We start from the raw sequence: 9,468 nt of genomic DNA on the forward strand, positions 1-9,468 counted from the left end.
ATCTCCTCCCTGGATCCTTCAGAAAAACCGAGTCTCACCCCAAAGCGGTTGTTGCCGGATGCCCAGAAATCCTTGCCCTCCCTTTGGGTTCCTTCACCTAAGTCCAATGCCCGCTCACCCCCGCCAGACTTCCCCCTTCGTCAACGAAAAGTCTTGAATCCCCAAAGAGTTTCCTGAACTGGGGGCCGTGACTAGAGGGTCTTCCAGCAGCCTCATTCCGGGACCCCAACCGCCGTCTCCTCCGGGGGCAAGCGGGCCCGGTCGGGAGCAGCAGACCCGGCCACGGAGGATCCAGATCACCCCGCGCAAGTCAAGAGGATGCCTGGCGTCGGGCACAAGGCAGACAAAGAGCTGGACGGGGCCTTGGAGGTCTTCTAGTCCAGCCCCTGCTCGAGCAGGGGACCTGGGCTGTTTTTCTCCGCCTCCCGGGCTCGCCCGCCTCCCCACCGCCCGGCTTCCCCACCTCCGACTCGGGGTTCCCTCCCGCCCAGCCAGCGGAGCAGCTGCTCCCGTTCCCGGCTTTCTGGCCGCGCCCTCCGCCCCGGCCGCTGGAAACGGGCGGCGCCGAGCGTGGAAGGCGGCGCTCGGTCGGAGGCTGAGCCCCGAGACTCCCGTCGGCGAGGAGCCCTTCCGTTCGCCCCGCGCAGCCCGGTCCGGCGAAAGGGATGGAGCCGGGGCCCGCGTGGGGCCGGACGGCGTGCATCGTGACGGGCGCGTCGCGGGGGCTCGGCCGGAGCTTGGCCCGCCTGCTGGCCGCCCACCTGCCGCCCGGCTCGGCGCTGCTGCTGGTGGCGCGCTCGGCGGGGCCACTGGGCCGGCTGGAGGGCGAGTTGCGCGCCGCCTGCCCGGGGCTTCTGGTGCGGGCCTTGCCCGCCGACCTGGGCTCCGATCAGGGGCTGCGGCGCGTGGCCGAGGCCGGCCGGGAGCTGCGCGAGGCCCGAGACCCTCAGCGCCTGCTGCTCATCAACAACGCCGGTGAGAGGCGGGCGCCGCTTGGCCATCGCCGGCGGGGAGATGGCGGGGGGAGACGGGGTGCGTTTGGGGGCCTGGAGAAAGGAGGGGCGGGGGAGCGGAGGGGCTTGCGTTGCAGTTGAGGTGGGTGGGACACAAGGCACTCAGTCCCAGGCTCCCCTCCCCTTCCCTCCTGTGCAGCCCATAATACTCGCCGGGTGAGCCCTGGGAAAAGATCCGGATTTTGGGGGGCCTTGAGGGGAGGGGAGCCCCTGTCCTCAGAAGCACAGAGACCCAGGCAGAGGAGGACGGAGATGGGGGGGGTTGGCTCACTGGGGCTAGAGGGTGTTTGGGGGGATGCAACAGCTTTTGGGTTAGAGAGGAAGGTGGTGCGAGGGGCAGCATCAGCCCCAGAAGGAGTGGGGGGTGGGTGGGTGGGTGGGGGGTCTCAGGCAGTGGGGAGAAAGGGAAGCCCCCTCCTCTTCCGGCCCAGCCAGCAAGCCCAGTGGATGCTTCCTAAGGCTGGATTCCTGGTCTCCCAGTCTCAAGGGGAGGGGAGTGTCTCCCCTGGCAGCCCCCTGGGTGGCTGGGGTGGGGTCTGGGTGAGAAGTTAGAGGCCAGGGATGATGAGTGACAATGAGGATTTCTTCATCCCCCTCTACGCTTGTTTCGTCTTTAACTTTCTTGGCTGAATGTAAAGACAGTCAGGTAAACCTCTACAAAGGCTTCCATACAAAGTTTCTTTATTAGATTGTAATAGGCATCCTCAAGGTATAACTCACAGTTATGTTGAGATTCATCTAATGTCCAATCTTTGCACAGTTGACTTCATAGTGTGAAAATATAGTTATCTTCATCCCGTAACCATGGAGCGAAGGGAAAGACACCAGCACGATGTGCTGGGGTCCAAGCAAGAATAAAGGAAACTCCCCCAACCCAACCAAAGGTCAATTCAGTGACCAATCAGGATTACAGATGTGATCACATGACATGAACTACATTTCCCATGAGGCATTGACTACATTTACTATGGGGCATTCCCTTAAGGGGACAGCTCCCAATTCCCAATCAACTATATACGGTCTGGACAGCACAGTCTCCACATTACAAAAAAGACATCAAACCTGGGAGGGTGGGAGCTGAGAGAGAAGGGACTGGCCCAAGGTCACCCAGCTGGCTTTCAGGACTCGAACTCACCATCTCCTGGTTCCTGGGCCAGCACCTTTCCCCACTACCCCATCATCCCTGGGATAAAGTGGGGGCACTATAGGAATCCCCCACCCCCGCTCCAAGCTCTATACTTCTATTGTTCTGAAAGCGGGCCTGGGGAACCCAGAGCGGGATGGAGCCCACTAAATCAATGGTCCCCAACCACCGGGCCCCGGACCGGTACCGGTCCGTGGATCATTTTCTACTGGGCCGCCGGTTTGCTGGGCGCCGCCATCTTGTTTCGACGAGAAAGTGCTTCCGGGTGAGCTTTTCTGGTTGGAAAGCGGCGTTTGGGCGCAGAAGGAATCTTCGCGCCTTAGTTTCATCGAAGGGGGGGGCGGCTTCGAATGAAGAGCCGTCCTGATGGCGGACGAGATTAAGAAAGCACAAAAAAGCACAAAAAAGGTAAAAGGAGGAGTTGAAGGTGGCGGGGAGAAGCGGGGGATGGCTGCCTTGCCGGTCGCTCGGCTCACCTTGCCTTGGTCGTGCGTACTGATGCTGGTACCGGTCCATGGATCATTTTGTGATACCGGTACCGGTCCATGGCACAAAAAAGGTTGCGGGCCACTGCACTAAATGGCTCGTCTAATCTGCTGTCACGGGGGGGGTGTTGTGTGATTTTACTATATTAATTTATTTGATTTTACAAGTTTCACTGTTTTCAGTTGTGGTTTTATATGTTGTAAGCCGCCTTGAGTCGCCCTGGCGAATACAAATCTAATAAATAACAATAAATAATTAGGCAGGTACTACCTGTTCCCACCAGTGGGCCAGGGGTTTCCCACCCACCCCCCCGCCTTTCGAGTGCAACCGCCTCCAGGTGTCCTGGCTCATAATGAACCTGATGTCAGCTTTGAAATTCAGCTGCCACATAATGGAAGGCGGGAGGGGGGGTGGAGGAGTTGAAAAGTTCGAGGTTATTCTGTATGGTGGTACTAAGAAATTCCAGTTGCAGTTAATTGGTTCTCGTGATTTATGAAGTGTAGAAGTGGGAGGAGAGAAGGTGGATTCTGTGTAACATGCGAAAATACTTTCACTTTGGGAAATTGCCTTAGATGTACAGATCTGTTCCTAAATAAATCAATTGGAGAGAATATGTCTCGGAGTGATTGATATCATGGATGCTTTCTGGATGTCTTACACCTGAGCAGGTGAGAAGCCTGTGCCCTTCATTCGCAGGAGTGTGACTACAGTGGGGCTGGCAATGAGGGTTAGGGTGCCATTCATCTCTGGGGGAAGAAGGCGAGATGCTCACACACACACATACACACACACACACACACACACACACACACACACAAAACCAAGCCGTTTATGGGCCCGGCTTGGTTCAGCAAGGATTGGAGGCGTTCATTTCATGACGGTCAGCAAAACGGCTCCAAAGCATTCAGCACGAAGACAGCCCACCATCAGAATCATTGGCCTCTCCGGTTGGTCGTGCTACTGTCTGTGGGCAATATTTACATTTGCGCTTGATTAGCCGGGAGCTGCCCGGCATCCGGAATTGGCAGCCTCCCAGCCAGGGCTGGGTTGCCGGGGGTTCGCAGGGGTTCAGGAGAGCCCCTAGCTAAGATTCTGCACAGTTCGGAGAACCCCCCAAATCCCACTCCTGGCTGGCCCCGCCCACCCTCCTCTTCCCTCCCAGGAGTCCCCACGTGGCTCATTTTGGATGCAGGTAAGGGCAGGGCGTGTGTGCGTGGAGGCTCAGGGAGGGTAAAAACGGGCCTTTTTGCTCCAGACAGTGGGAGGAAGCCTTGTGGAGGGGGGGCACATAACCTGCTTCCCACCCTCCCCTGTGCTTTTCTGGGTCTCAGTCTCCTCTTGGAGGTGAGCCAGACCCCTTTCCCTTCCAGGGACTCTGGGCGACGTCTCCAAGACCTTCTGCGACTTCTCCGAGCCCGGCGACGTCAACAGCTACCTAAACCTCAATGTGACCTCCGCCCTCTGCTTGACCGCCTCCATCCTGAAGGCCTTTCCTGCCCAACCGGGCTTCAGCCGCGTGGTGGTCAACGTCTCCTCCCTCTGCGCCCTGAAGCCCTTCAAGAGCTGGACCCTCTACTGCGCGGGAAAGGCGGCCCGGGACATGATGTTCCGGGTCTTAGCGGCCGAAGAGCCGGACGTGCGGGTGCTGAATTACGCCCCAGGTGAGTCGCAGGATGGGCTGTGAAGCCCAGTGGTGGGATTCCAAAACTTTTACTACCGGTTCTGTGGGTGTGGCTTGGTGGGCGTGGCAGGGGGAAGGTTACTGCAAAATCCCCATTCCCTCCCCACCCCACTCACCTGCTTTCTTATATACATACATACATACATATATATATATAATTTTTTTATATATATTTTAACAACAAACAGACAAATACAAACATAAAACAACAAAATAAAATCATCTTTCAATTGTACAATATGTAGGTTGGTACATAATTCTTGTGCACAATATGTATAATATTTTCCTCTTGAATTTAAATTTACATTCATATTACATTAATCAACTTCCCATCTCATATTATTATTACACCATCGTTAGATTTTAGTTTCAAATCCACATTATCCTTTAGAGCAAATCTCAGTTCTTGCCAATTTATTTTATTTTTTAAAAATAAATTTTATTGATTTTACAATTAAAACAAACCAACAACACATACACAAATGGAAAAGAGAGAGAGAAAAAGGGGAGAAGAAAATAGAAAGAAAAAATAGAAAACAATTAAAAACATTCTCATTTTCAACAGTTTGTAAGACCTCTTTTTTTTATCCTTAATTTATGCCATATACACACACCAATTTAAATACATATTAGAAGTCATTAATCAATTACAACATATCATTACTGTTAAATCCGCTCTTCTATATCTAACCATTGGTAAAATAAATCCCATATCTTAAAATATTCTTTTTCTTCTTGCTCTCTAGTTGCTAATGTTAATCTACTCATTTCTGCATATTCCATTATTTTCTTAATCACTTTTTCCCACCAACCTGCTTTCCAGCTCCATTCTCCTGGGCAGGGCAACCAAAGAAGACCCAGCCAATCAGCTGGGACTCGGGAGGCGGAGAATAGATGGGGGCAGGGCCAGTCAGAGGTGGTATTTGCCGGTTCTCTGAACTGCTCAAAATTTCCGCTACCAGTTCTCCAGAACTGGTCCAAACCAGCCGGATACCACCTCTGGCACAGCCTCTGGCTCTCCTGGGGATCCCCTGTGATTGGCTGCTCTTCCCCCGGTTCCTTCTTTGCAGGCCCCCTGGACACCGCCATGCAGGAAGAAGCCCGCACCCATTCTGCAGATCCGGAGCTGAGGCAGGCCTTCCTCCAACTGAAGGAATCTGGGCAGCTGATAGACTGCGACGTCTCTGCCCGGAAGTTGCTGGACCTCCTGGTGGCAAACGCCTTTGAATCCGGGGCCCACGTGGACTTTTATGACCCCTGAGCGGCTCTCTGGGGTTCTGCTTCCGGTTGGCGAGGATCCTTCTCGTAAAGCTCGGCTTCCTTTCTCAAAAGAGCCGAAATGATTCCATCTCGGTTCTCTTTTTTGTCATGCCTGCTGCAGGAAATAACATGTGCTGAGACATTTTGTACCTGAGGTCATTGTTAGAAGCCTTTTGCAAAGTTCTGAAGTGTAACTGTGCCAAAAAAAAAAAAGCCAAAAATTACTTTTAAGCTATCTCTGTGTTACGTGCAAAAATTGTCGCTCTACACAGGGTTAAACCAGAGGTCTCCAAACTTGGCCACTTTAAGACTTGTGGACTTCAACTCCCAGAATTCTCCAGCCAGCTATGTGGCCGTAAGTCAAGGGTCATAGCTGGCTGGAGAATTCTGGGAGTTGAAGTCCACAAGTCTTAAAGTGGCCAAGTTTGGGGACCTCTGGGGTAAACAGAGAAGTATCCAGCTTAGCATTAAAGCTTGCCAGGGACCAGTCTAAGATGGTTGGTTCCCCAGTAAGGAAGGGGTGTGCATCCAGGGGTGGGATTCAACCGTGTTACAACCATTTCGGTCAGAGTACGTTTTGTTGCCTATAAAGTTAATCATTTATATAAACCTTCTACTTGATTGCATTGATCACATGGAACTCTGAACTTTGAATATTGAACCAAAAACTGATGTTTTTTGTGAAGGAACAAACCCTACTCTTGAGCATTTCTGAAAACTTTTGGTTTTGTTGAGTTTTAAAACCACTTAATGCAAGAAGAAAACACATTTAAAGCCACAACCTGCCCTTTTTTTTTTGCCTTTTCTGAAGATGAGATAAATTATTTCTGCAACATTTAACTGGAAACACACTATTATAGAGACCCCTCTAATCGCCAGCAACAATGAAAACGACGAAGCCAGCCCCGTTCTGAGCCCTTTTGAGAGAAGGCAAAAGATAAACTGCAGATTGGCTCGTATTTCAAATATCAGAAATGATACTCATGTGTCTATAGATGTCGTTTAAAGCTTGAATTATAGCAGCTTAATAATAAAACATCAGCAATACTATGCTATGTCACTGTGATACTACACAAGCGGTCCTCAACTTACAGCAGTTCCAGTGACAGTTCAAAGTTACAATGGCACTGAAAGCAAGTTATGACCATTTTTCAGCCTTATGACCGTTACAGCATCCCCATGGTCACATCATCAGAGTTCGGACAGTTGACAACTAACTGATATTGAAGACAGTTGCCGTGGATCAGGATCACATGATTTCCTTTCGTAGCCTTCTGATAAGCGAAGTCAACGGGGAAGTTAGATTCATTTAACAACCCTATCACTAATTTAACAACTGGAGTGAGTCACTTAACAAATGTGGCAAGGAAAGAAACAAACGCAGGAGCTCAGCAGGCTCCCAAAACGGGGATTTGTGTCTTGGATATTGTGCTGACTAGGCTACAATTGGACAGTAGCCCCAGAGGGCAGGACAAGAAACAATGGATGGAAATGAACCCAGGAGAGAAGCAACCTAGAATTAAGGAAAAACTTCCTAGCGGTGAGGACAATTAACCAGTGGAACAGCTTGCCACCAGAAGTTATGCTCCGACACGAGGTTTTCAGAAACTGGACAGTCACTTGTCTCAAATGTTACAGGATCTCCTGCTTGGGCAGGAGGGGTTGGACTAGAAGACCTCCAAGGTCCTTTCCAGTTGTATTCTGGTTGATTGAAGCCCCCTCCCCAAAGATCCTGTGTCCTTCAGAGGGTGGTCAGAAGGTCGGGGCAAAGCCTGATCATCTCAGCGGGCTGGAGGGCTTGTCTGCTTCGCAGTGGGGCTGCCCCCTGGTGGGACCATACAGAAACATCCCATGGGTGCAGGGCGTACACACCTACTGGAGCAGGGGTCTCCAACCTTGGCCACTTTAAGACTTACGGACTTCAACTCCCAGAATTCCTCAGCCAGCAAATCAAAGCTGGCTGAGGAATTCTGGGAGTTGAAGTCCACAAGTCTTAAATTTGGCCAAGGTTAGAGAGCCCTTTACTGGAGGGTCCTGGGTCATCCTGCTCCTTGGCAGTTGTGCCATCCCTGCGAGCCCCACCCCACCCTCCTCCGGCACCGAGGGCCCACTCTTGGGTGAAGCAACCTCATCGTTTGAATACCCCCCCAGCCTCCTTTGCCTGCCTTAGCTGGCCTTAGAACAATAAGAGTTGGAAGGGACCTTGGAGGTCTTCTAGTCCAACCCCTGCTCAAGGCAGACCAGCTCTTCAGCAGTTCTCTTGGCTTGGAAACCCACCCCCTCCACACAGGCCAGTCGCTCCCCTTCCCAGGTTCTTTTCTATGTGCTGTCAGGTGTCCCTTGGCTCCCCCCGGGCTCCCCCCCCCCCCGGCAATTTAAAGCATCTGATTTGCTAAGCCCAGAGCCCAAACTTCTCCCCCCCCCAGCCAAGGGTGGAGTACTTTTTTGGGGGGTGGGGGAGGTGTAGGCTCCCCCTTCTGGCTGGATGAAGAACAGCAGCCAGTCCCAGCGGGCAAGGAGGGAAGAAGGCCGGCAATGTTTTGAGGCGAGGGGAGAAGGGGGAGAGGAGGTGGGGGGGGGGCTCGGCTGGGGAAGGGATGAAGGAGGAATGAGGAAATAAGCTGCAAGCTCTCCCCCCCCTCCCCCGCCACTCGCGTGTGCAAAGTAGGAGTGACTCCAGAGCAGCCATGAAAAGCCCCTTGAACCCTAGCAGGGCAGAAGTTCCCACCGAAAGGCCTCCCCTCTGCAGCAGCAGGTCCAGAGGGGAGCTTCCCCTCCGCGCCCTTTGCCTCGGTAGGACCCCCTCCCAATGGTGTCGCCGACAGAAGGCGTGTTTCCTGTGGGTGGCCGGCAGGGGGCACTAGAAGACCACCAATCGGCGGCTCTAGGTGGGGCTGGTGGGGCAGGGGGGGGGGCAGGGGGGGGTCTGCTCTGCGCAAAGGCTGCCCTGCTGGGGAGCACCTGCCTTTTCCTCGGGGCTTCAGAAGGAAAGCGCTGGAACTCGCTGAAGCAAAGCCTTCCGTGGGTGGATCCTGCTCGCTTGATTCTTATGAATACACTAGACTGGACTAGACTAGAACAGAACAGAACAGAACAGAACAAGAATAGAATATGGAATGGAACGGAACAGAACAGAACTGAACTGAACTGAACTGAACTGAACACAATAAGAATAGAATATAGAATGGAATGGAATGGAATAGAATAGAATAGAATAGAATAGAATAGAATAGAATAGAATAGAATAGAATTCTTTATTGGCCAAGTGTAGTTGGGCACACAAGGAATTTGTCTTGGTGCAAATGCTCTCAGTGTACATAAAAGAAAAAATAAATACATTCATCAAGAATCATAAGATACAACACTTAGTGATAGTCATAGGATACTGATAAGCAATCAAATCACACTTGACTAGGGAACAAATAAAACAGCATAAATGGTAAAGATACAAGCAACACGATTATAGTCATAAGTGGGAAGAGATAGGTACTAGGAAGGAAGAGAAGAATAACAGTAATACAGTCTTAGTAAATAGTTGGACAATGTTATGTGAATCATTTGTTTAGCAGAGTGATGGCATTCAGGAAAAAAAACTCTCCTTATGTCTAGTTGTTCTGGTGTGCAGTGGTATTAGATTTCCATCCCACCGTGTGTGTGTGAAAGAGAGAGAGAGAGAGAAAGAGAGAGGGCGGGGAGAGAGAGAGAGAGCAAACAAATCTAAATCTGCCTCCACTTTTCCCCATAGCAACCCTGTGAGGTGGGTTGGGCAGTCTGGCCCAAAGTCATCATGATGTAAAAAAAAGTGTTGAGATCCTAGAAAGAGTTCAGAGAAGAGCAACCAGGATGATCAGGGGACTGGAGGCTAAAACATACGATGAATGGTT

At 51.7% G+C, this 9,468-nt stretch overlaps 1 protein-coding gene across 1 annotated transcript; it reads left to right on the top strand.

Annotated features, from left to right (window-relative positions):
* Positions 1-439: 439 nt before the first annotated feature.
* SPR (sepiapterin reductase) lies at positions 440-6,352 on the top strand. Its single transcript, XM_087935730.1, has 3 exons — positions 440-975; positions 4,014-4,304; positions 5,395-6,352. The coding sequence occupies exons 1-3, from the start codon at positions 666-668 to the stop codon at positions 5,583-5,585; spliced, it is 792 nt and encodes a 263-aa protein (XP_087791856.1). The 5' UTR covers positions 440-665; the 3' UTR covers positions 5,586-6,352.
* Positions 6,353-9,468: the final 3,116 nt, after the last annotated feature.

The sequence above is a fragment of the Pseudonaja textilis genome, chromosome 6 (assembly GCF_049901715.1).
Source record: "Pseudonaja textilis isolate UNSWEBS1 chromosome 6, rPseTex1.2, whole genome shotgun sequence".
NCBI classification, from domain to species: domain Eukaryota; kingdom Metazoa; phylum Chordata; class Lepidosauria; order Squamata; family Elapidae; genus Pseudonaja; species Pseudonaja textilis.

Bases quoted from the DNA above. Each gene is read 5' to 3' on its own strand.
- SPR (XM_087935730.1), top strand. From the start codon at position 666: ATGGAGCCGGGGCCCGCGTGGGGCCGGACGGCGTGCATCGTGACGGGC. The intron at 976-4,013 runs GTGAGAGGCGGG...TTTCCCTTCCAG, and splicing joins GCTGCTCATCAACAACGCCG to GGACTCTGGGCGACGTCTCC. The intron at 4,305-5,394 runs GTGAGTCGCAGG...CCTTCTTTGCAG, and splicing joins GGTGCTGAATTACGCCCCAG to GCCCCCTGGACACCGCCATG.